The sequence below is a fragment of the Talaromyces marneffei genome, chromosome 6 (assembly GCF_009556855.1).
Source record: "Talaromyces marneffei chromosome 6, complete sequence".
Classification (NCBI taxonomy): Eukaryota; Fungi; Ascomycota; class Eurotiomycetes; order Eurotiales; family Trichocomaceae; genus Talaromyces; species Talaromyces marneffei.
The window spans coordinates 2,783,787-2,809,347 of NC_072353.1; the positions used below are offsets into that span (position 1 = coordinate 2,783,787).

Sequence of the window (25,561 nt, forward strand, 5' to 3'; positions counted from 1 at the left end):
TCCTAAGATATTATTACACATATCAATAGAGAGGAGATATCTACTCTTGATCGAAACATTGTTCAATCCTCTTTCCTAGATCAGAATAAGGAGAGAATCAAACAGAGAAATCAACCCAAGAACCCAAATCAAAAACCGCCGGATCATTAATATCAAAATCCGGAAACTCTCCCCCCTGAACACCAAACAGTTCCACATCGCTCATAAGGTTATTGCTGTTCATCCACATTGTCCAATAGTCTGTACTTTGGATGTCGCCGTTTACGACTGGGCAGCGAGAGCTGGGTGGTTTGTTACTCTGGTTGGCGTTGTTTGGAGGTATTTGACCGGAAGATAGTTGTTCTAACTCACGCATCAAATTGGCTTTGAAAAGTCGCAGGACAGTGTAGAAAAGATAAAACAGGTCTGGTAATTTCTGTTCAGTCTGGAGTTTCGTTATCGAAGTGCTCTCAAGACGATCACATAGTCCGTCGATATGGGTTAGATATGTAGCACGCTCTATCTCAATCATGTCCTGCCACGTCCTCGCGACGTCTGGATCCAGCATTGTAAACTGGCACAGTTTCGGGAACATAACGACAGATTGTATAACGGGTGCCCAATTGGTGATTGAGAGATTTCTGTATTCTGTGGTCGATGTGTTGACGTACTGTAACAGGCTGATTATCTCTGAAGCGCACGCCGGGAATACTTCCAGGAAAGTGAGCGGATTGATCTGGTTCTGGGATAGATGTTTCTCTTGCTCCAGTGCTAGAGCGTAAATCTTTATTCTGGCGAATCTTTGCATGAATTGTATTCTGGCTGGGAGACTCTGTTATTACAAAAAGAGCAGATATGTCTGTCAGGATTTGAGGGTCAATACTTACTCTTTGTATAAATATGAGCTGGCAGCTCTCTTTCTAACTGTGTTAACTCTCCGATGAGCATCTGTGTGAGCTTTTGCAAAGGACATTCTAGGGTCCAACTTGATAGCTTTGCCATTTCGGTCTGTAGGTTGATGCCATGTACCTTCTCAATGAATTTGCATAATTTCACGATGGAAGCAATGATCGGCTCCAGTGGACCGTCGTTCAATAAAAGCATTGAGTCAAGAAGCTCATTTGAAGGAATAAATGTGAAATTGTTGGACCGTCTGAAGCCCATGGCAATGCTGTTAGAAAAAAAAGTTAGTCTTGAATTCTGATAGAACTAGATCAGAGCCCACCTCGCAGATAAGAAATAGCAGCCCAGGATTGTATTCCTTGCTATAATCTGATCAGTAACACAATCAGTTATGGAATGCATTTTTCGTTCCAGGTCCAGGTCTGATATCATGCTAATCGCTAGCTGCAGATACTGGAAGATTTGATTATTAATTGGCTTTAGATGAGTTGGGTGCCTGCATAGCCCCTTTAATCATCTTATCTCAAAACATATTGGTAGAAAGAATGATGACTCACCAAGAAAGATAAACAAGCAGGCCATGCAAATAATCCAACGACTTTTCACCCTGCATGACAACCCTGGTAGCCAATACTTTTCGGAACCGCTCATCTAAAGCCTTTTGAAGTATCGGCTCGTCTGCAGAACTAATCACCAAGATAGATAAGAGCAGAAAGGGCCATTTCTGGCAAAGCGTCTCTGCTGTTATATTCTCGGGGATGGAAATGAATGGAAAGTATGCCGTTTTCAGCTGATATGATTGTACCATCGTATCGACCTGGCTCATTGTAATATGTGGTATTTTGAAAATACACCCACGAGGCCTCTTCTGTCTATTTGCCTCATCTGATTGACAGGTCTGGGATTGTGTTGTCAATATAGTGGCTTCGGTGCATCCAAAGGCATTGCCATGCATCCGAACCACTTTCTCAGATTGATCCTCGTAATCGACATCTAGGGTTGCCGGAGTGACTTTTCCCAGGATAGATTCCAAAGCTGATGTCTCGCCTTCAGGCTGTCTGGCTTGTGTTTTCTTTCTGATCCAGTATAAATGAGTCCCAGGGTCACTGCGTGTGAACGGTTTTGGACCTACTTTAATTGTTGAACATCACTGTAGAGACAGATAGTCCCTATTTTCTCACACCTATAGGAGTCTTAGCTTTGACCAATGGTAACACCGCATTTGAGGGAGATTGTATTCAATCTACCTTCGACATTGATCTGAACGAGCAGACGGCAGACACCGCGTCTTGTGTGCTTTGCACGAAACACAAGCACGGACAGCTCTCGGCCTCGGACATACAAATCTTGTATCATCTGGATCCATTTTCATGCTTCTAAATTGATTAATCCAATGAAAAGAGGGATGTTGTCTGAGAAAAGTGCTCGATTGTATCTGAGACTAGGTTGATATGCTTGTGCCGGATGGCAGGAATAGACGAGCCGAAGCCGTCTATCGGCGCCTGAGGCTGCAGTGTTCCTTTCCGGATGGCAATTCGACGCGGGCATCTATATCCATGCATTCAGTCAGGTCAATATCAAATCGCATTTACAGTGTACTGATTCGAATGATTTCATGGAGTGGGAAGAACTGAAACATGCGCTTGTTCTTTCCTTCCGTAGACCAGAAGTTTAGCCTGTCACAATCCATCCCTCCTGGGTACAGAATGCAGTTGGACTAGCGGAGCGGGATCATGAAGAGGGTCGTTGGATATATAAACTCCTTGAAGTTCCATCAAATTAATTTCATTCATCACACCAAAAAAATACTCGCTACTCAAACTAGAAGCAAAATTTCAATTCAAACTTCCCACTACCATGGCTCCCGCACGCTTCGGCATCCCCCTCTTTGAATACCAAGCCCTCGATGTTATCGGACCGCTTGATGTGATAGCAGGAACAAACACCGCCTTGCTAAAGCACTATGAAGATAACAACTTAATTCCTAAGGGCCTTCATGAACATGGCCTCGAGCTTGAATTCTATCACATCAGCGACATCACAAACAAATCAAAGCCGACGAACTTGGAGCTCGAAAACCTCGATGTTGTAGCCACAGTCACCACTGCTGATTGTCCACAAATTGACTACTTGCTCATTGGCGGCCCCCTGCCAACTTTCAAGCTCTCAGAAGAGATGAGTACTTTCATCCGAGACCGCGTGACTAAAGGAGAGATCAAGACCATCTTCACCACATGCACTGGGGCTGCAGTCCTCGCACAAACGGGCCTTCTTGATGGGAAACGCGCAACTGTTAACATGGGAATGATTGATATTGCACGTCAAATGTATCCCGCTGTTAATTGGGCTCAGAAAACCGACAAGGACAACTGGGTCATTGACGGGAATATTTGGACTGCAAACGGAGCCTGCACGGGTATGGACATGTTTGCGCATTGGTTGATTCAGGAATGCGGTTTGGAGCTTGCAAAGTTCCAATTTGGGACGTTGGGTTATGCTCCGCGTGGGATTGATGGGCAGCTTCTCTCTTTATGAACGGAGCCTGCGATGGACGGTGTTGCTTTCCCCTCATGAGTTTGACAAATGCATCAAACTAGGTTGTTGTAGTTGAAATAGTTATGAATACCTAGAATCGATTACTAAATGATTAGTTTGTGTGCTCAGTGGGAAGATTATGAAAGGGGCTTAGAGGGTTAATCAATTGTGTCGTGTATATAGTATAGTATACACCAAAGCGAGCGATGTCTATCACCCCTTAACAAATGTTCATATGTAACTATCAAGAACAGTGTAGTCCTTGGACTAAAACTATTCAAAACCAGGAGCTAGCACTATCCTTTAGATATCCGTTAGGAACCGACCAAAATTTCTTAAGTCTAAAGTACTTCCAGTTACGGTAACTGTTGGATTGGCGGGTTTACTCCAGGCCAATCCTGAATGTATCTTACAAGGATAAGAAAAGAAGAAGTGACTAGCAAGATTGTGTGTATTGTGTTCTCTCTGTCTGTCTGAATACATCAGGTTCCAAAGCCGGGTTCATATAGACCTTTTTGGTGGGATGATTTGTGACCTGTCATGAGGGGTAAATATTGGGCTGAAATCTAGGGGCCCAAATATATTGTATACATGCCCAAGGATTGATACCATCGATATCTCTGTCTTGTTGGGATATCCGGATTATCTGACACACCCCCTCAGCTGTAGAAGGCACTGCTTGCAAAGCTGGAAATTACTTCATATGTCATCGGGCATGTCGTTGAGAGAAAGCAGTTCCTCGAAATCCAGTTTCTCTATATCCTTTTGCTGAGGAGCTAGATAGCTGTCGATATTCTCTACTCCGATTTGTTTAAGAAACTTTTGGTGCTCCTGCTTGCTCAGTGTCTTAGTGAGGCCGTTGGCGATTATATCTTTTGTGGACATATAGTGCACTTGGACATCTCCCTTCTGTACCTCTTGTCGAACCCAGTGGTTGTGAATGTCAACGTGTCGAAGCTTTGTACGCAATCGTGGAGCATCTTTCTCAAGCAGTCCCAGCGTCTGTTTATTATCGCAGTAAACGTGGAGGGTAGGTGTTTGGAATCGAATATCTAACTCCAAGAGCAGTCGGAGGATATATTTACCTTCCTTCACCCCCTGAGCGAGAGCTAACAATTCGGCTTCCGTAGTTGATGTTGTTACTGTATCCTGCTTGTTGGCTTGCCAACCAATCGTTCCTCCGAAAAGAGTCATAACGTATGCTTGCGAGCTCTTGCGGTCAAGTGTATTATCCCTAAAGGAGGCGTCTGTTGACACAGTGTAATCGTCTCCACCCCCCAACTTAAGAGCATATGTACGGAATCGTCTGAGATAGGAGAGCACTTTATCGGCAGCTTTATGGTGCTTAGGTCCAGGATTGGTGAGGAATCTCGCAAGCCTTGAGACGGCGAAGGCAACGTCAGGTCGCGTACTCACAGCAGCGTACATTATTGAGCCGACTTTTCGTTGGTATTTATGAATACTCGAGTAGTCAGCAGTGCCTTCGTATGGGAGTAGTTCCTCTCGTGACATAGGCACATCGTCGTTCTGGTGTGAGTCAACTAACTTGGCGATTTTGTCGATATAGGTGGCCTGGCTGAGCCATATAAGCTTCTTCTCTCGGTCCCTAACTATTCTCATTCCTAGGAACCAATCCAAGTCTTCGCCGCCGGTAATATTGTACTTTTTCCGCAGACGGGCCATAATCTCGTTAGCCTCCGCTTCTCGTTCCTTCTTATATGCGAGTACAATATCGTCAACGTAAAAGAAGAGGATAATCCCAGAGCGAAGCATGCAGCAGGGTTCATGAGGAACGGCCTTGAATCCAAGGTCCTTGAGGGTGCCAGTTAGTTCTTCTTGCCAGAGAAGAGGTGACCTGCGAAGCCCGTATATGGCTTTATTGATCCGGTAGATGAGACCTCTCTTCCGATAACCTGGCGGCATTTTCATGTACATTTCTTCATCGATTTTAGCGTTGACAAAGGCATTAACGGCGTCAAATCCTTTTATTTCGAGACCAAAGCGTGCATATATTGACATGAGTGTTCTGAAAGATCTAGCAGCGAGAGTGGCAGCGTAGGTGTCCCTCATGTCGTCTTCCTTCTCTTGATCTCCACGTGCCACGAGACGTGCTTTGCATTTCACTAATCTCCCCTTTTTATCAGCTTTATAGACATATACCCACATACAATCCAGAATCTGCTTTTCTCGGGCCTCCGATTGAGGCACTTCTGTCCAAGAACCCGCTGGATCATGGCTGTCAAGATGACCTATCTCGGCCTTCTGGAATAGGAGACCTAAAGGGTGAGACTCCACATCTCGATGAGTCTTTGGAGCCGGCGGAAGATCGCGGACCAGGAAGGACTGAAGTCGTCGTCCTCCCAGGACCTGTCTTGTGAGTCGCTCGTGGTCATAAATGTCTCCAGTCATCGTAGCCTGAAGCTGAACGGTAGCGCGCAGCTTCCTTCGAAGGCTGGAGTGATCAAATTTGACATTATTAACCTTATACTGACGATCTCGCGTGCCTGCTAGGAAAGCGGTTCTCCAGGGATTGAGCTTATCCCGGCATCGTGTCAAAACGGTATCAACGGTTCTAGTAGGAGCGCCAGCGACACCTTCCCTACTCTTCTTGAGTGAAACAGCGCTCCCAGCCTCAAGGAAATGCTTGCCACGAGTCCTCTGAGAGGAGTCTATAGAGTCACGCGTATTGAGAGCAGCAGCGCTACCTTCCCCAATATTTTCGCCAATAAGAGCGCCAGCGACACCTTCCCTATTGGTTGCTTCCTGAACGAGAGCAGCAGCGCTACCTTCCCCGTCAGTTGACATGCCAGCAGCGTGCTCAGAGCCTTCACGAAGAGTCGGATCATTATCTTGAACGATAGTTAAGCTGCCCGCCAGCAAAGCACTCGGGGGTGACTCTGGAGGCGTAGGGTAAGCATATTTATCTATTCTGTCTAACAATCTTTCTCCAACCGTGAGAGATGGGCCGCTTGAATCTTCAGAGACACGATTGCTCGGCTCTTCGGATTCTGAACCAGTTGACCCTTGAGTGGTCGTATGCTCATTGTTCCTATCTTGGTTAAAAGTAGCATCCTCCATTTCCTCATCCAAGTCATTGATATATTCAGGGTTGTTGGATACATCAATTCGCAAAAGCAACCGGGCTAATTCCTCAACAGAGACACCCAGTAACTCATCTTCCAATTCCAATAGATGTCCACTAAAGACACGGCTTTCATCAAAAATCACGTCTCGTACACGTACGATAGCTCCCGTCTTTGGGTTCCAGATTTTGTATATGTTAGTAGAAGAGTATCCCACGAGATAACCTATCCAGGCCTTTGGATTGAATCGTTCGAGGCGGTTCTCCTTTTTCAGTGCGTTGGTGGTCATAGCATATGCCCGGCAACCATATACCTTCAAATGGCCAATCTGAGGCTTCTGGTCTTTGATACTTATCCCATTCATCAAGGCAACTTGGGTGTGAAAGACGTCGAATGGTGTCTTCTATTGTGATCCATACCGGGGGGATAGGTTATAAAGATATACGGCTGCACGGCATATCTCTGGCCATAGATCCCTAGGGAACCGTGCACTCGCTCTCATCGCTCTGCCTTTATCTTTAATGATCCGTCCAACCCTTTCTGCTCCTCCATTCTGCGCTTGAGCGTATGGTGCAGATGGCAGCAACTTGATGTGTTGTTCAGTGAGCCAGTCAGCTACTCTAGAGATAACCATTGTGATCTTGTTGTCCATTTCCATCCTCTTCGGTGTGAGATTATATTGTTTCTTGAGATAAGCGAAAAGCCATTTCAACATGTCAAGGATCTCAAGAGTGGTATGGCTAGTGAGATAAAAATCCCAGGTATAACCACTATAACGATCAGTGATTAACATCAGTGTTCTTATATCTTTATCATCCTTCAACGTTGTTTTCTCAAAATCGTGAATGTCGATAGCTAATTCGTCTCCGGGCAGTTCAGCAGGTTTCCTATATTCCCTTCGTACCATACGCTGAATCTTCGCCCATGCACATGCCTCACATTGAACTGTTGTAGGCCCCTTAGAAAGACCGGTCACTCGTACACCTTTAGTGGCATTAGCAAGGTGTTGAATAACCTGAGGACCAGGGTGGCCGAGGCGTGCATGCCATCGCTTTGCACTCGCTTTTCTCTCTTTCCTAGCGGTCCAGGAAGTGTGCTGGTGACGTCGTATAATAAAACCAGTTTTTATCATAGGATGGTCATGATTAATATATTCAAGAATGAACTGGCCTTCCATATCTCGAATATATGCCACTATTTGATGATCATCCTCGTGTCGGAGGCAGTCGTATCCTTGCCGGCCGTCCCACCAGATTCCTTGCTTTCTTAGCTGGCGGAGTGACACCAGATTGGCAACGAAGTCCTTGCAGTATGCTACCTCATAAAGGCGGAGAAAACGCAGCTGGTTGTTAGCGCCATGGACCTCGATATCGACTTCTCCATACCCGAGTATTGGAACTTTGTGAGTTCCTGCCCAGAGATAGTCTCCAGGCCGTGCTTTCTGAAAGTTGATAAAGCGCTCTATCTCATTGAAGACATGTATCGTGGAGCCTGAGTCTAAGATGGATGAATGCTTCAACGGATAATCATTTATTAACAGTACGGCCAGGTCCTTTTCCATTTGGACAAAGTATGTGGCTTTACACCGGCCAACTGCCAATTTTGGAAGTCATTCTGAGGGTATTGGCTCTCCCTGGAATATCGTCTTATCTTGGGTGATTCCTAGTATTTCCTTTGCTCTGCCTTGGGATCGGCTTCGAGAGCGAGGATGTTCTTTGTTAGCACTGAGCGTCAACTGCTCATGGTGTTTAACCAATTCGTCAATCATATTGGTGTTTTTCTCAGTCCATTCTTTTGCTCTCTCTTGACGATATATCCAAGGTTCAAAGTTATCTGGAACTGGAAGCCCAAGGTGTTGAAGGATATAAAAGCATGCTAGGAGAAAATGTCGTCCTCCACATGCCGGGCAGATTGGTGTAGTGGTTGTCCTCATATCCTCTGGCTTTATAAGCCTGGCTTTCTTACTTGGTCGTTCTCTGGAGTGAGATTGTGAGCGTCCTCGGGAGCGGTCCAGGGAGCGATTCTGACGTCGTGGCTGTTGTGGAGCCTCATGGTCACTTCTATTATCATTTCCTCCAGCCTGAGTGGCAAAGGATCCTCTTGATGGACGCCCCCGGAGGCGTATATGTGGTTGTTGAATAAGCCTTCGGAACATATTAGTAAGATCTCTTCGTTCCAGAGTCCCGTCATCAATCTTCTCATGAAAGTGGACTTTAAAAGTCGTTATCCAGGAGTGGTCAAGGAAGTCAATAGCGTCAAAGAATTTATCTGCCCATTCGATTGTGTTGGTGGCAATAGACATTTTCTTACGTTCTGCACGAGTAAGAACGTCATCCCATTTCACAATCCAGGCCTCTAAATCCTTAGTCGTTCTTGCCTGTTTGAGAAGGATGAACACCGCAGCATAGTCACTACTAATCTTACGATAAACGTCAGATTGGGGTTGACTAAGATGGCTCTTAAGATTTCGATATGCTTTTCTCCAATCCGGAGTGTTGCTGACACACATCTTGAGATAGCTTGGGTGTACAGTCTTCTTCATCCAGTTGAAAACCTTGTCGACATCTCGGCACTGAGTTTCCCAGAGTTGGTACAATACTCTATACTCGTTGTTATGGACGCTAAAGGCATAAAGCGCGTCTTTCTCTATCTGTTTTCTTCTTTCTTTATCCATCGTGTCCATAGTGCTAGGAACGTCTTCCTGGGACTCAGTGCTTTGGACGGTCTCCGAGTCCTGGGATGGTTGACTAGCAGTATGGCCACGAGTACCTGCAGCCGCTCCAATCCTCGCGGTCGAGGCTGAAGGAGTAGGGCCAGTCGGAGGTGCGACTGGTGGCTGAGAGGGCAGTGGTATATCCTTTAGCATGAAGTCCTTGATACGTCGGACTTCAGGCTTAGGGATAGGGTCCTCGATTCCTTGGAGGACCAGGAGAATATGGTACGTCTCAGCTTGGTTGAGTAGAGCGGTTTCCCACTCATCCCAGTCATCCGGAGAGTCGAGACGTACGTCGTTGGTGATGCTTGAAGCCATAATGGTGTCGAATGTCGAATGGAATCCCCTTCGATATGGGTAGGCAGGGGTAGTCAGACTCTTAATTGTTGGATTGGCGGGTTTACTCCAGGCCAATCCTGAATGTATCTTACAAGGATAAGAAAAGAAGAAGTGACTAGCAAGATTGTGTGTATTGTGTTCTCTCTGTCTGTCTGAATACATCAGGTTCCAAAGCCGGGTTCATATAGACCTTTTTGGTGGGATGATTTGTGACCTGTCATGAGGGGTAAATATTGGGCTGAAATCTAGGGGCCCAAATATATTGTATACATGCCCAAGGATTGATACCATCGATATCTCTGTCTTGTTGGGATATCCGGATTATCTGACAGTAACCTTGAAACCGAATTAGGGTTTCCGATCCCGAACCCTAACTTTTCTTCCACACAGAATGACTTACAACAAATTCTACCACTACGATCCCTCTGTAGCTGCAGCCTGTATATTTGCAGATATATTAGGTATCTTGATTGTTTGGCACGTGTTCTTGAGAATGTCTATAGCTTCTTTAATATCCACTCGTCCTCAGCCAGTTCTTTGTCAGAACTACGTTTGCTCGGTTCCCACTGCAACATCTTTCTTAGCAGACGTAAGAAAACCGCTTTGTCCTCTCCTTCCAGAGTTGTTTCTCTCTGTTCCAAGGGAATTGGTTGTTTTATCGGAACCCCGGCGTGAAAATTACCTAGAAGTTGGTCAATAAGCTAGTAGCATCCCTCCAACTGCAGAACTAGAAATGTTATTCACCATCATCCGAAAAGAATTTCTGAGTGAGTTGTCCGGGGGCAAGTAAAGTAGACGGTGGCCGGCCAAGAAGACTTATGATCTCAGCAAGATGCGCTCGACTTCGATATGTCTGAAATTCTGGGTCTTGTCCCGTGAACAGGGACCCGCCTTCGAATATATTCCAGATCTAGTATCAAGCTAAGTTTAGGAAGATATCAAGAAAAGAGGCCATCAAATCTGTTTATCTTACCATACAACCAACATTCCACACATCAATGCTGTATGTCCATGGTACTTCCAGGATCACCTCGAGTGCGCGGTAAATATTAGGTTGAACATCTTCAAGATGCTCGATATCGCCGGGCACGGCTGACCCAAAGTCACATAGAACAGGGATACCCCATTCTTTAGGCATTCTGAGTTCACGAGACTTGTAGATTATTCTTCCATCTATTTCTTTTCTCGGAACAGGTCTTTGAAGCTCCTCCTCTTCGAAGTGACTGAAGACAGAATCATCGGCAATGCCGAACATGATGTTGTCTGCCTTAATATCTGGTTGGGGAGAAAGAACTGATTTTTCAGGATCAATTCAACATCAAAATGAAGTACTTACCAGTATGTATTATCTGACATTCCGTGTGTAAATAATCCAGGGCTAAAAATAAGCGCTGGAGAATGAATGCTAAAACCGGGCTGGGAAGTCTGTGTATCGGGTTTCGATGGAGAAAGGTCAGTACACTCTCCCATAATGGAGGATGTACAAGACAACGATGCTGCCCCTCCGGTCCATCGATATCAAAGGAGTCGAGTAATGTTCTAACGGCATCCCATCCTGGATGTTGATTGGAAACCTTTTCCATACGTTTGTACATATTCAACTCGTCATCCAATTGCTATCCCATAGTCGCAGAGTTGATGAATATCTTGAGTGCCACATGGCGGCGGTGACTACGAGTCTGGCGTGTGAGCATCAAATGAGATCTTGGTCAGACAGTCGTACCTCATATCACGCGCCAACCACACCGTCGAGCTGGCTCCAAATCCCAATTTTCCTACAACTTGATATCGATCCCTGAATACCTCGCCAATATGAACAGGGTAATACCGAGATGAAACATAGCCTGGAATAGTTTCTTCTTGGATTTTTTGATTGGCAGCAATCCGAACGAAGTTCGGGTTAGAGAAGGTGAGTGGCCTCCATGTCCGTCCGAGCCGCGGCAGAGACTTTACAAACGATGTTAGCATTCTTTTAATAATAGATGATCAAATTGCGTGTTGAAGAGCCCGAGTCGAAACTGATACGTAAATAGAAGCCGCAAGGGGCGCTAACACTTCGATTGGCTAGTTCGCTATTTCCGACTCCAACAAGAATAAACTAATCAGCGACTTGATTTTCACGTTCGATACTCGACATCAAATCAGTACTCCTCCCCATAGTCTTGGTCATGTAAACATGCAAAGGCCTACCATATGAAAGCTGGGATCAAAATATGAAGCGGCCTTCTGATCGTTGTAACTGGATTCTACTGTACATTCGTTCATAAAACATGTCTCTCTTTCTATGTCTATCCCGGGGCCATGAGCGTACTACCACTCCATACTATCGTATCCACGGCAATTATTAAACTTCACTCAACGCTCAGCTGAGACGTGACAGACATCACGTTGAGATAATCCAAAGGGTGGCAATCCTGACCACTAACCGAACCAATTCCAATCGTTCCGCCGAGTAAATCTGTATCATTCGATCCGCAGTGACTGAAGATGCTACTAGAGCCATTGACCGTCAGATGACCATTTGAATCAATGCTGAAGGAGGGCCAATAATAGGTTCTGCTTGTGTCATTGTAGAATGTGAACTTCAGCTCTCCGCCCTCGGGGCTTTCCGTGTATGCATTGGCCGCGATCAATAAGTTGAATGGGTCGAGAACGATCAAATGACCGTTATCTTTGTTGATGTAATGAACGGCCGTTTTAGTATCGGCAGTTTCGTCCAGGACAGCGATTGAATCGGTGCCCAGGTCACCCCATTGACGAAGTTGAACTGAACCGACACTATCTTTCACCCACCCTTCTAGCTGAAATAGATTTCCTTCGACGTTACAGTCCCTGGCAGTTTCTGTTCAATTTAAATAAAATATAGTCAGTCTTGATTCTATCTTTGTTCAAAAATGGTTTTTTTTTTCTTCTTTCTTTTTTTCCATTCCCGGTAATTTGGAAATTATTGATAACGTACCAGGAGAGACAGTTGCTACAGCTTTCAGAGCAAAGGCTGCGAGTACTGATGAGGTGAACTTCATTGTGGGTGAAGGATTATTGCAGGAGAAATGTTTGTGGAAAGAAAATATGGAACTCGATTGGTGACTGGCAAAGAAAAATCTAAGGTGATATCCTAGAAGGTAGCCTAGCTTATATACCCATCCCTTATATTCTGATTACCAGCGAGAAAGCCTCCTTGAGAATAAAGCTTGGCTGAGGTGTGCTTACAGCTTGTCTTAAAGAGTAGTGGATCATCCTCTTAGTACTGAATCGATATAGGACCAGGTAACATGGGGGCCACTGACTCCCGGAGGCTCATACAAACCCTGCAAAATCACTATAGATATTCGTATTCGGTTGACTTATTATTGGAAACATGATACTCTTGGCTTTGGTCTTTCACCTAGCCACCGCCCTGTCACTTCTTTGGATGTTTACCTCTTCTTACTCTTTATTCGTCGTGGTATGTTTCTCAGCCTACGTCCAGAGTGAGCCAGTATTATGCATCAGGCACATCTATTATAGTGATGATTGTGGGTTCAATCCACCATAGTAATAAAAGTCTCAATTCAGAATTTGCAGTCTTTTTTACCAAGTTCGAGTCTTTGTTTTATACCACAATCTTTGCTAGTCAGAGAATACGGACAATGAGCACGATGAGCCGAGCTAGACTCACGTAAGTCAAAGTCAAACCTCTCATATGCTTTCGCTGTATGTTTCATTCTCGATTGGGAATATGCATAGTTGGTAGACCAGGGAGAGCCCAGGAAAAGAGCGAGACGGTATATCAAGTAAACTTTGCTCCAGCTGCTCTCAAGGCTCACTCCCTCGCCGTGAAACCACTTGGGTCCTTAAAGTAATTCAAACTAACGTCAGAAAACTGCTCAAAAAGCAAATCGATATGCTTGAGAATGAACTAATATTGTCTTGGTAATATTCTTGGCTGCACGTGACTATCTGCGAAGGATGTGTTGGCACCCGCACAAGGGTATTAAGGGTATTACTGACATTGGGGGGGGGGGGGGGGGGGGGGGTGCCAACACTTTGTCATCCTGCTGTATCTCTTCTCTCTTTTTCCCGTGCTATATAGTAACCTGTACATCTGGGGACTTATTACACTGTCTGGAGACATCGACAGTGAAGCATGTCGATAAACATTCTGGAAAGCTTGCCACAAGAGATTCTGCTACTCATCCTCGAGTATATTGAGCAAGAAAATGCATTTAATCTAGTTGATCTGGCTTTTACCTGCAAGCATCTATATTGTCGTCTCACACCTCTCTTATTTCGGACTTTAAGATTCCCTATACATGATGTCTCACAACTAGCGGAAGATGTACATCAGACTCACCAGATCCTACAGCGTGCTGATGGCTACAGTCATGTACGTCGTCTCGTAATCGATGATAAGGCCAGAAGATCAATACCGGATGACCAAGTACAACATGAACTTCGAGGGCAAGCACACCAGACACTGTGGCATCGACCTAGAATGTCTTCTGCTGAATTCAGCAGTCACTTTGATGACGTATTAGAAGGCTGTGTGGAAAGATTGTACTCTAGGGGGGATGATTCCATCTCTCTTGAGACGGTCTATGAGACGAATGACTCTTGGGAACCCCTGGCCGATTTAATAAGGCAAATTCATTCTCTCGAGTGTCTATTCTATGATTGTTTTCATCAGATGCCACCCTGCCTTCTTCAATCCCTTCATCAAAACCAACCCCAGTGCCGACTATACATCAATGGATTTAAACTACGCAGTTTGAATGCACATGGCACAGATGATTACGAATACTCACTGGCCAGCTCGCCATGTCTGTATGGTTTGACAGTTCTACGCGTGGGACTGCGCACATCGTCTCCCAACACATGATTCGTACACGAGGTAAAGCTACAGAAATACATACTGAACGAACTATACCATGGGCGGGCTTTGCACAACAAACTCTTGGGCATAAGGGAAGAAACTCACGAGGTGTATTAGAATGTTTTTGGCCATTGCATTGGCCATGGTTGGGAAAAGAAGACATGGAAAAGTGGCAGAATATCACTAATTTTTCGGCAATGAAAATGTTGAAGTTGGACGTGGAATGCTTTGCTATGGTCTCATCAGAGCACTTGGCCGGAAAATGCTACTTTCCCTCACTCAAAGAATTGGACATTTACCTTGGACCAGCCCAAAACAACCGTCGATTTTACTCTAATCGCGTGAAGGCCATTAATTCATTCATGCTCAATCTGCCAGCCTTATCGGACCTTAGGGTGACTGGATGGCACCCGCGCATAGCTGTTGATACAATATTGGCAACGCATGGATCGCGCCTTGTCCACCTCTCCTTGATATCATTCAACGGAAAAACACTTTCTTTGGAAAATCTTCATCAATTAGTCGAAACCTGTCAAATATTAGAGACATTAACTATACAAATCAAGCGCTCCAGAGGAAACTACGAGGAATACGTCCATTATCAAACGCTAGGATTACTACCAAGATTACGCCATCTCAATTTCAAACTCGACGCTTACCAGTCCCTTAATTATGATGAAATGAATGAAGAGGATTTGCAACCCCCAAGTGATCCTTCTTTTAGTGAATTTGACGAGAGGTTAAGCTCAGTTCGAATCATCCCGCGCCGCTTCGCAAGGAATGGTCACATTAGGAATACCTTCATCAATAGTACATTGGATAAGGAGCTCGCGCACAATATATACCAGGCCATTTACTCTCTGAGATGTGAAGGAGACAGCCGCTTTGTCCCACTCGCTTCAATGGAAATAGGTGTCACTGGAGCTTGTCAATTTGGCCAACACCCGTACAATCAGACGCCGCCATGTATTAAGGATGTAGTTGACTATCTAGGCCGACCATGCTACGTGAAGCGCGTTATTGGAAGTGGTGGAAACGTCAAGGTCGTGATAGAGCAAGAACCATCATCTGAGGTACCGAAGACTGACCGAGGAAGCGAAATCCTGGAACTAAATCATCGGATTGATGCTGTTTACAAACGTGTTTGGCCTGCAAAAAGTTCACATTGGTGGAAGAATTGGCATAGTTTTCCATTGGCGAAATCGGTTGATGAGGAACTTGACTGGAAGTCGAGGTAATACTTAGTTATGTAACTCACTCAATGCCGAATCCCGGACCTCGATTCAGGAACCCTATATTATCAAAGGACCTATTGGTATCCCTTCCAAGGTTCTTTTACCTCCGAATTTGTACAGATGCTGATGTCGAGTAACTCAGCCTCATGCCAGCCGTTAATTAGGTAGCCGAGCGCCTCAACGGTCAATCTCGACCCCGCGCTTTTTCTTTTATGCTTCTACTCTGTAGTAGTCTTCGTAGGTTTCTAAACATAATTATTGCTTCTAGTCATTCTAAACGTTCAAGCCCGGAAAGTCATTAAACGTAACATTATCCTTGTTGATCAAAAACATAGGTACGGAGCATAGCCTTGGTCACCACAGAGCCGAATCAGGGGAACCAGTTGAGCCACACAAGTACCTAGAATTGCATGGGTCTTTGACTTGATTGCTTTCGGGCACGCGCCAATTCATAAGTGTGCAAGGATTATCTGCAGCTTATGTCTCAGCCAAGATTGCACTCCTAACTATTCGGTGGTAAGCACTGGTCTTGGCCGTGGTAAAACCAAGGAAGTAGGGGTCAACTGACTCTTGCTTGTCGACGATTGGGAAATGCCTCAACGGCACTACCAGTACGTCGGCTGCTAAACCAGCCCAGTGAGCCTTGCCTAGTGAGTGGACTCAGTGGAGTACAGGGAAGTAAATAAGCCGTCAGTCACTCTGTTGTTAATGACTGTAGATCTCTAGGCTTTTTACCAATAGTTTAGTTAGATCAGAGCAGCCACACTTACGCACTCAAACTCAAAGGGCGACTAAGTCAATTAACTAAACATTAGGACAGTGGACACAACAGCCCAACATTCAAACAATGTGACTGCTGTCAGACTGGCTGCTGGCTCTGCCTTGGTACCTTGGCGCTGCCTCGGCGTTTTCTTAGCCAACAACAATGGGACTAGGCCAGCCATATACAATTACTGATTGGAAAAGGCGTTCATAGTTTCATTTTAAAAGCACTGCGCCCGAATTAATTTGCCCAGCCTGGTTTACCTAGCGTTAAATCTAAGTTCTCTCTCTTTGTTGTGCCACAGAATCGTCAAAATGATAAATGAATGGTTATGCCACTTCCCTCGAGCTTGTGGTTCCTTTGGGACCACGCATTGAACTCGAGCAAAACTCAGCAAAGATATCAAGATGGAGGCAAGAGAGAATGTCCCTTTACAGCAGTTGTCCAGAGAGACATCTACGCATGAGGAACATGACAGATTTGCCGACCAATATGAGGTCCCACAGTATGAAGGGAGGGACGACGATGTGCTTCCACCGTACGAGCAACGCCGTCAGGAACGCATTCGTTCTACGCCACTACATCGAGAAGTCCGCATCCTGATTCCCGTTTTACTTTATGCTGTTATGGCGATTTATTCCTGGGTAACCATATGCATGATTTCCCGAGTAGAAGGCTTCATTGCCAACACAAACAGCGAATGGACCGTCGCCTACAGATCCGCGCGCATCCTTCAAGTGATTGCAAATGTCGCCACACTTCCAGTCATTTCGTTCGTTTGTGCTTGGGCTGCTGCCGTTTTTGTGCAGAACCAGAGTGATGCCTACAGTCTGCGTTTGCGCCAGGTGGTCACCCTGGCGGATCGTGCTTGGACGAACCCTATGCAATATGTGCGACTACTAATTTATCCCTCTGGCTTTAAGCGATACGGTAGTAGCATGCTCTATCTAGCCATCTTTATTCATATCTTCGGTGCCATTACCTATCCGATTCAGTCTCTGTTACTCTCAACCCGACAAGTCTCTACTGTACCTGTCGATCGGTATGGCCCGGGCTACACCTACTCCAGCGTGAAATCATTGCCAATGGTGGTCAATTCTGGCAGTGGAACCACCGACGCATCTTGGATCCTTGCGGTGCGCCAGGAGTTACAGACATTAGGAATCAATGGTTATCAAAATAACCTTTGGGGAAACACCGCTCAGTTACGCAGCTACACATCGAATTCTAGCTGGTTTGCGCCGCTGCCCAGCAACACTAGCACTGGTCTATACTATGATCAGTATATTTCAAGAGTCAACTGCTCAGCCGAGGTTCGGAATATGACTGCAGATGAATTTCCGTCCAACTGCTCTGAAGACTCATTATTCTATGCTGCCTACGCATACCCCAATAGCAATTACAATTTGACAGTGGAAATATGCTTACCAGGAAACGTGAGCCAATCTCCATGGTTATATACAGACGCACGCCAAGATTTTACTGAGGTGCTCTATGTTAACATTAACTCTACTTTCGCGTCCTCATGGCGATCCCAAGTTCTGCGCTCTCATATGAAACCCTTCAAAGTCATAATGAACACGACCGCGGGGTTATTCGAACTACCAAATATCAAGAACGGTCAAATGCCTGGCCCATTGGTATCAAACTCATCATGCACGAGTGGGAGTCGTTGTAACCCCTCAACAAGTATATCTCGCAGACGTGACCATTTAAGTTACGATTATTTCTATCCAACTGCTCTTGGTCCCTTGGCTATTACAGCGTTGGCCCTTTTCGGGTCTGGGTCATTCGCAGAGATTCAACAAAACCCACCTCAGCCCAATTCAATTTCGAACAACAACAAGACTGGTTGGAAGCGCATCCTCGACGACGCCATCTTACGTGATACTCAACTCCCACTTGAGCCGCTCGGGCTCACAGATAACTTCGCATATAACCCAGTCGATGACTGGTTTGGAAGGTTCTCTGAGCAACCAGTGGAAGCTTCGTCGGCTTTCACGCAAGCTGGCTTCCTAGCCATTAAGGCCATGTACAGCGGGGGCCAGAACTACGGAGGTATAAGTGTTTACTCCAACAACAGTAAGCTAGGGCAGATAACCTTGCCTGCGATCTCCATGACAGCCATAATTGCTGGCTCTGTGCTTTTGGGTCTGTATATGATTCCATTGCTAGGTCTGGCGCTGTATGCAGCCTTCAGTCGTCGCTGGATCGATACTCTCGACGCTTTCACCATGTTACGCATGGGTGCCGCTTTAGGCCAGAAAGATCTACCGTTACTCATCGGCAAGAGTAAGCGGAAAATCGAAGTTCTCGACAATTTGCCTGGTGTGGTCAGAGATATATCAGGTCCAGATGATAAAGTCAGACAATTGGCCTTGGGAATCGAAGGAGGCGCCCCTTTACAGCTTAACAAACGATACCTAGCTTATCCCGGGAATGATGATCCCAGGAACGCACCGAAGTTATAGTCGTTTCGAAATATTCTAATACTGCGTTGATCATTCTTATTTATTCATTATTAACAGAGACATACTATTACCTCCTTGGTTTTCATTTGATATGTACATACGCGGCATCGCTTGTTGATCGTCACCATCGTTGGTTGTTGGTATGACGACCTGTTTCATTACTCATGTGTTTTTTTTCATGACTTAATGTATAAATGCTAATTCAGTAATAAAGCTCCAAACATACATACAGGTATGTGCATAAGATTCAGGTCTTCCTAACAAAGTATTGTCATTATTTCAAGAACCGGCTAGAATCTACATGTTAACAAGATGGGTGGAGATTATTCTCTAACTATAGCATCTAGATTCTGGAATAGTTGTCTCGAAGTGAGCTGAAACGTCGTGATACGTACATGTAGCCCTAAGCATACCTATTGTGCTGAACGATATTGATGCATGTCGGCATGTTTCTAGGAGAAGCCGGTTATACAAAGTTAGATGGCAGGTTGAACCAGGATTAATGGTCTGGTATAAATCTCAATGATATGCGCCGTTTTTAAATGGATCTACTTAGCCTAAGTACAACCAGTTGTAGCGCAAAGTGTCAATCTAATAGTCCAACTACAGTGTCTCAACATTAACCAAAATTAACGAAACCAGCGCTCAGCGACACCGAGCTTTGATTAATTCCATCAAAAACGAAGATACACTTCCAACATCACCAAGAGTTGTCGCATACCCCAGCAAACCATCAGGTCGAAGCACCACCACAGCTCCATTCTTTGGCGAAATGCTATAAGCCAAATGTGCCGATCGATCCTGATCGTAGTACATGAATCCAGCCTTTGGAATAGTGGACGGTACAGCTGCCATGCTGTTTGCGAAAATCGTCATGAGTCTGACTATACCTCGGGGAAGGGTTAGTGCTAGATCGACTAATTCCTTCGCCGCAGCAGGTAGTTTCGCCCGTGTGAGCTCGTACTGTCCCGCGAACAGGATGATTGTCCATTTTCCTATATATCTACTCAATGTGAAGAGTCTAACGGGGAAATGGGAACCCGGTGGGTAGACGAGTGCATCTGGTGCCCTGGAACCTGCAGAGATCATGCCGGCTGAAGGGGGCTTGTTGATGATATTCTCCTGGTATTGAATTCCAAGACCGATATTGAACTGAGCCGTTTCTTCAACGATCTTGCTGAAGAGCTCATTGGCATCCTTGTGGGTTGCTTGGTATCTTTCTGGGATCCGACCAGATATAAGTGTAGACAGCGTCTTGTCGAGTTCGATCAAGTATTCGGCAGTTGAGCGCCGCTCACTGTCGTAGGTCTGTAGTACTTCCTTTCCATACCAACCTTTGATGGTTCCAGCCAGCTTCCATGACAGATTGTATGCATCATGAACACCGGTGTTCATACCTTGTGCGGCGCCGGAGGAGTGAGTATGACAGGCATCACCAGCCAACAAGATACGATCATCCGCAATAAAGGTCTCAGCGACTCGCTGTTGGATACTGCATCATTTGTTAGAAGATTTGACCATGGAGGCAATTACCTTGCAAATACGTGGAGCAATCTGGGAAGGAGTAATATCTCTGCACTCACCAATATACAGTCCACCAGCTGACATTCTTGATGTCCAGTGTAAATGGCTCCATAGCTTTAATAGCTTCTTTTTTCGCATCTTCTTCGGTCATGGAATTCCCATACTTGGCTGACATCTCGTCGGTCAGGGCAAACCCGATGCGATTTTCACCTTTCTCAAGCTGGATCCAAACGACATTCCCATGGCTCTTTGATTCGATAGATGCAAATCCAATATCCGAGTCGGGCATATTTGTCTCAAAATCGCCATCAACTCGCACCCATCTAGACTGGGTACTTGTGCCGTTGAAGGGTATCTTAGCCAATTCTCGTACCAGAGACTTGCCACCATCGGCTCCGACCAAATATTTCCTGTGATTATTTCAGTAGAGTTCTCAATTATGTCAAGGCATATACAAATACTTACGCCCGAACCGTCAACTCTTCGTCAGTCTTGACATTACGAATCTGCACAACAACCTTGTGATCATCCGCGCTCTCATGGTCGACTTGAAACGATACAAGTTTCCATCCACCAAGCGGGATTCCTCCCAGTTTTCGATACGCCTTTCGAAAGATGTCCTCCAAGCGCTTTTGACGGATATTGAGACAGTAGTCAAGGTATGTACCGCCACGCATACGGTCAAAGATTTTGTGCCATCCGCGAGCAGTCACCCGCTTTCCGTCCTTGAAAGTAACGCTATTGCGCGCGATGTAGCCAGCCTGGTTCATCGTGTCGAGTAGTTCTAGGTGTTCCATCATTTCGAGAGTTCTAGGGTATAGCGTGCATGCCCGGCCATACGATGGTTGTTCCTCCTTGTCATCTTTCTCTGTTTGATAAACGTTAGACTTTAGATAAATGGCAACCATCAAGGGAGCTTGGAGATTATTGAAAGCTTACTTACCCACTAGGTATGTAGAGATTCCATGTCTAGCTAGCATGTACGCTGTGATCAAGCCGACAGGACCGCCGCCGCAGACAAACACGTCTGTTTTCACAGAGTCGGTCAAGGAAAGGGTTTCAAACAGTGAACTTGGTGAAGGCATTTTGAGAAATGTCGAATGTTATATGGCTACAGTGATGATGAGGGAAACTCAGACTTGTTGTGTTTATGTGTCTTCCATGGTTTTATACTTTGGAATTTTGGGCGGCTGAGCCCACTGCAAATGCAAAGTTGTTGATCAGTAGGAAGTCCAAAAACGGCAGTTTTCATGTTAATTCGGGCTCCTGCTTCCTCGAAAGAATGACAAAAATACATGAGACGAAATATTTCTTTGAAGAAGTGAAGCGGAATTGTTTGTTTGCTCATTGTTTGACATGAATTGTTTGTCCTATATGAGGAACAAGTGTCACCCTCCGTCGGAATATAGCAGCATTCGACAGCCCTTGACACAGAAATTAGGCTTGTATGCTAAATAAGGCGACATTGATTCTAAATTAAATTATGGCAGCAAGACGTCAATGTATGCCAAATAAGCATCAACCGGGCAGGCGCGGCAAGTGACTGTAAAAGGGCACAAAATGAATTCGGGTATACTGCATTGTAAGACAAAGTATCTACTCCCGCATCTTGGGTATAAGTTCAAGACCCTGTTCACTTAAAATAGACTATAATTGGAATTTGCAGCATGTCAGTTTCATTAATCACATCATTTGCAAATGTTAGCTCTATATAGACAAATGCGTCGGCCCAAATGCCGAACGAAACCTGTTGTCAGAATAGTTACCCGTGATACTCGAATTGAACAGCCTGCTCAACATTCGCCAGATCTCGCAGTTAGGGGTCTGTTCGAGAAATACGATGATTATGATATTATAGAGGATGAAGCCTTGAAAAGTGGCTGTAAATAAATCTAAGATTTTAGGGGGAATAGAGTAACCCATTCAGTAATCATAAAGCTAAGCTAGGAACAGGAGACGCTAAGATAGAACCAACGCCAAATATGCTCGGGTAACAGGGGGTATATATGCAGTCATAAGTCATTCTCGATATGCCAGCGTAAGGTCTGGTGCCATCACGAAGCAGTCTTCATCGTCCCACAAGCAGAGCATGTCCACCACTCCGTCTCCATGAACGCACCACACATATGGCACAACCATCCAAGGGGCTTTTTTGCCCTATTTTGATCAAGATTGGTAATCCGCTCTGAGGTATCACCTTTGAAGGACACTACTCGACCAGCATCGTCTCCGGTAATCACTTGTGATGCTAGACGGCTTCGCGGTTTTGGGGTTGCTCGTTTCGACGAAGTATTTTCCGCGGCTACTACTAGTCGCGACTGGGCTGTTATCGACTGAGCTGGACGTTCTGTTCCACATGCGTCACAGCAGAGGTATGCCGGTGGGTTCTCTAACGTGCATATTTGACAGTTCCATGACATGTCATTTTCAATGGTATTCTCGGTGTTTTGATCTAAAGTGCCATATGCACTAGACAACGTCCCCGAGCTCGCAAACCGCCTGATTGGCTTCGTATGTGTAGGAACAGGAGGAGGTCGCAGTTCAGTTGGATAAACATTCTTGCCCCTTGGACCAGCAGGATTCGACTGACTAGGAGGAACGTACGACGCTCCATACTTTTCCTTCTCATCCTCTTGGATCATCTCAATATAAGCCTGCATGATCGCACGTTCATTCGCATCATCCTCTTCAGCTTTTGTACGGAATCCATTTCGGGAAGCCTCGTCTGCTAATTTCTCACTGTCGCTGGAGCCCGAAGCACACCCATTCGTTACGTCAATACGTCTTTGGGCGGCATCTGCGATCACTTTTCGGACGTCTGAGCCTTTCAGCAACGGTGCACCACCCAGCTTCTGCCCTGATCCAGCCGATATTGTCCGTCTTTTTTCGGCTGCAACGCGGGCCAAGCGCCGTGCTTCGTCGAGCGGGATTTGACGACCACCCAGTCGCTTGCCTTGAGAGAGGAATCCTTCTCCTGTGTAGCCTTTGATGACAAGCTCTTCATGTTCATCACGCAGCTGGTTCCACAAGGCGTGGAAATCTCGATTATGTGGTCCATGCACGATATGGCACAGCCTGTCATAAAAGTTAATAGTCTTCAACCCAGATGAATGATCGTATAACTTACTCATGTAACATAGTATCAACAACTTGCTCCAAAGGCAAAAATTGACGCTCATCGCTCGGATACCTTAACCGTAAGCATATCTTCTGCCCCGCGTTGATATTCAGGCCCAGAAGATTTCGTTGTGAAGGGTAAAACTCAGATAGCGTTCCGACTTTCCAGCTTCGTTGTCTCATGATGGGTTTGACGAGAGAGGCTATTTTTTGGAGCATGTGAAGCGCTTCAGCTTCCCGGGGTCGGTGTTTGTCATGTTGATATTCGAGGACGAGAGGGTCAATCTCGCGCATCTTGATGATGATAGAGTAGTGCTGTTCACAGGGTTGCAAACACAAGATGAAGCTCACTCAGGATGATGATGATGATGATAATGATGGAAGTGACATAGTATTTGAAACAGATAGATGTCGTTGATGCAACCTATCGTGATGGATGGATGGATCGATCTAGAAAAAGCTTTGTAATCTGCTCATGCTTCCGGTTCGGGAGGCGAAATCTGAAGGAACCAGATAACACGCCAGGCACCGGTGTCAAAGTCAGGCGAATCGCAACCAGAAATGACTTTATGGCGAAGAACACCAGCTAATCAAGACTTTGACACGCAAGTGCTCTATCTAGCTGGACTGTTGATGCATCTAGGCGAAGAGATGGAAGAATCCGTGAATAAGTTAGGACGGTTGGCGGATCTCGGAGTTAACGTACGTAGAAGACGTTGCTCCGCCACAATTGCGACACGAGAGCACGTGACTTCCCAAGAGGGTTATATCACCAAACAACGCCCTAATTTCTGGCCTTGACTTAATCGCCTCAATCCCTTGTCTGCTATGTTTTATAAATTTGGAAGGCTCAGCGTTTTCGCTCAGAGAATTACGGATTCTTGAGCGAAATTGGTTTAGAACCCCATTAGTAAGCGTAAAACATGGGGCTCCCCTTGGCAAATCCTTATATCGAGGAATAGCTGATATCCAATGAGAGCACGCGAGTGGATTTGTGTCCTGCAATCACCATCCGTAAAGTAACTTGATCTTGTCAAAAATTCATTCCTAAAATCGTCAAACATGGCAAGCGCAGTGTCCTGTATGGCACTGTATTCATTACAAAGCGTCTCTATCAAAGATGAGCTTCCCATTGCAAACAAACTCACTTCAATATAGCAAACCAAAGCTCTCTCGTGCAAGTGCACACAAAGTCGAACTGGATGCATTACTTGTAAGAGGCGTCACGTCAAGTGTGATGAGGCCAAGCCGCACTGTAGTAACTGTCTCCGAGCCCGACAATGCTGCGAAGGCTATGCCACCAATGCAAGGAAGAATGTCGCCGGCCCTGTTGAGCTCCGGTGGGACTCCAGGCGTGGTCATGGCGCATCTCCAGGAACGATTATGACGCAGCTACTGGTCGACCCAGATTCGCTTGATTTCCGATATGCGACGGCATTCGAGTACTTTCAAGAGTTTGTGAGGCTGGTACAAGGACTTTGGATCGTTGCGGCATCCAATGACGACTTGTGGGAAGTGACCCTGCCACAGGTCGCTCGCACCACGACGTGCTCCGCTCTGCTGCACAGTCTTCCTGTTGTTGTTCCTCCTATTTTTTGAACGTCTTCGAGGAAATTGGCGTGCTGCTTTAGATCACCTCAATCATGGACTCACTATGTTGCTTGCTCTCTTGGCAGACAAGAATTCACATTCCGATGTGGCCAGCTCTGCCCAAAACCCGAAAGCACTCCTTGGAGCTGTGGCAGGCAGCTTCACCCACCTGGCAACGCAGGCTCACACCAACCTAGGGGTTAAGATTAGCTAGGGTCCGTCTCTTCCAAACCTTGCAAAGGAGCTGCAAAAGCGCCAGTATACAATAAAGTCATATCTTCTCGTGTTTAGTGAACTCCCTCGCTCTATCGTCAGCGCTGATCGAATTCCTGCCGTTTTCAAAAGTATTGACCAATTTGGAGAATATTGGGCTGCTATCGGTCGGCGTCGACAGACCAAGATAATATCGATAATGACAGATGCAATACAAAGTCTGGTACAAGGTCAGGTTGTCATT

General features: G+C 45.7%; 9 protein-coding genes across 9 annotated transcripts; 3 read left to right on the forward strand and 6 right to left on the reverse strand.

The window, feature by feature from the left end:
• Positions 1-97: 97 nt before the first annotated feature.
• Positions 98-2,248, reverse strand: EYB26_008502 (uncharacterized protein; the record flags this gene model as incomplete). The annotated part of the gene is made up of 6 exons (XM_054267755.1): positions 98-801; positions 867-1,150; positions 1,205-1,378; positions 1,440-1,958; positions 2,015-2,065; positions 2,130-2,248. 6 exons carry the CDS (start codon positions 2,246-2,248, stop codon positions 98-100), a joined length of 1,851 nt encoding a protein of 616 aa, XP_054123730.1.
• Positions 2,249-2,739: 491 nt separating this feature from the next.
• Positions 2,740-3,417, forward strand: EYB26_008503 (uncharacterized protein; the record flags this gene model as incomplete). The annotated part of the gene is made up of 1 exon (XM_054267756.1): positions 2,740-3,417. One exon carries the CDS (start codon positions 2,740-2,742, stop codon positions 3,415-3,417), a length of 678 nt encoding a protein of 225 aa, XP_054123731.1.
• A 4,692-nt stretch (positions 3,418-8,109) lies between these two features.
• Positions 8,110-9,531, reverse strand: EYB26_008504 (uncharacterized protein; the record flags this gene model as incomplete). Its single annotated transcript, XM_054267757.1, has 1 exon — positions 8,110-9,531. The coding sequence occupies one exon, from the start codon at positions 9,529-9,531 to the stop codon at positions 8,110-8,112; it is 1,422 nt and encodes a 473-aa protein (XP_054123732.1).
• A 757-nt stretch (positions 9,532-10,288) lies between these two features.
• On the reverse strand, positions 10,289-10,807 carry EYB26_008505 (uncharacterized protein; the record flags this gene model as incomplete). The annotated part of the gene is made up of 2 exons (XM_054267758.1): positions 10,289-10,462; positions 10,526-10,807. 2 exons carry the CDS (start codon positions 10,805-10,807, stop codon positions 10,289-10,291), a joined length of 456 nt encoding a protein of 151 aa, XP_054123733.1.
• Positions 10,808-11,903: 1,096 nt separating this feature from the next.
• On the reverse strand, positions 11,904-12,575 carry EYB26_008506 (uncharacterized protein; the record flags this gene model as incomplete). Its single annotated transcript, XM_054267759.1, has 2 exons — positions 11,904-12,394; positions 12,512-12,575. The coding sequence occupies 2 exons, from the start codon at positions 12,573-12,575 to the stop codon at positions 11,904-11,906; spliced, it is 555 nt and encodes a 184-aa protein (XP_054123734.1).
• A 2,032-nt stretch (positions 12,576-14,607) lies between these two features.
• EYB26_008507 (uncharacterized protein) lies at positions 14,608-15,642 on the forward strand (the record flags this gene model as incomplete). Its single annotated transcript, XM_054267760.1, has 1 exon — positions 14,608-15,642. One exon carries the CDS (start codon positions 14,608-14,610, stop codon positions 15,640-15,642), a length of 1,035 nt encoding a protein of 344 aa, XP_054123735.1.
• Positions 15,643-16,809: 1,167 nt separating this feature from the next.
• On the forward strand, positions 16,810-18,873 carry EYB26_008508 (uncharacterized protein; the record flags this gene model as incomplete). The annotated part of the gene is made up of 1 exon (XM_054267761.1): positions 16,810-18,873. One exon carries the CDS (start codon positions 16,810-16,812, stop codon positions 18,871-18,873), a length of 2,064 nt encoding a protein of 687 aa, XP_054123736.1.
• A 645-nt stretch (positions 18,874-19,518) lies between these two features.
• On the reverse strand, positions 19,519-21,482 carry EYB26_008509 (uncharacterized protein; the record flags this gene model as incomplete). The annotated part of the gene is made up of 4 exons (XM_054267762.1): positions 19,519-20,365; positions 20,457-20,807; positions 20,863-21,265; positions 21,341-21,482. The coding sequence occupies 4 exons, from the start codon at positions 21,480-21,482 to the stop codon at positions 19,519-19,521; spliced, it is 1,743 nt and encodes a 580-aa protein (XP_054123737.1).
• Positions 21,483-22,451: 969 nt separating this feature from the next.
• On the reverse strand, positions 22,452-23,808 carry EYB26_008510 (uncharacterized protein; the record flags this gene model as incomplete). Its single annotated transcript, XM_054267763.1, has 2 exons — positions 22,452-23,472; positions 23,525-23,808. The coding sequence occupies 2 exons, from the start codon at positions 23,806-23,808 to the stop codon at positions 22,452-22,454; spliced, it is 1,305 nt and encodes a 434-aa protein (XP_054123738.1).
• Between the last annotated feature and the right edge of the window lie 1,753 nt (positions 23,809-25,561).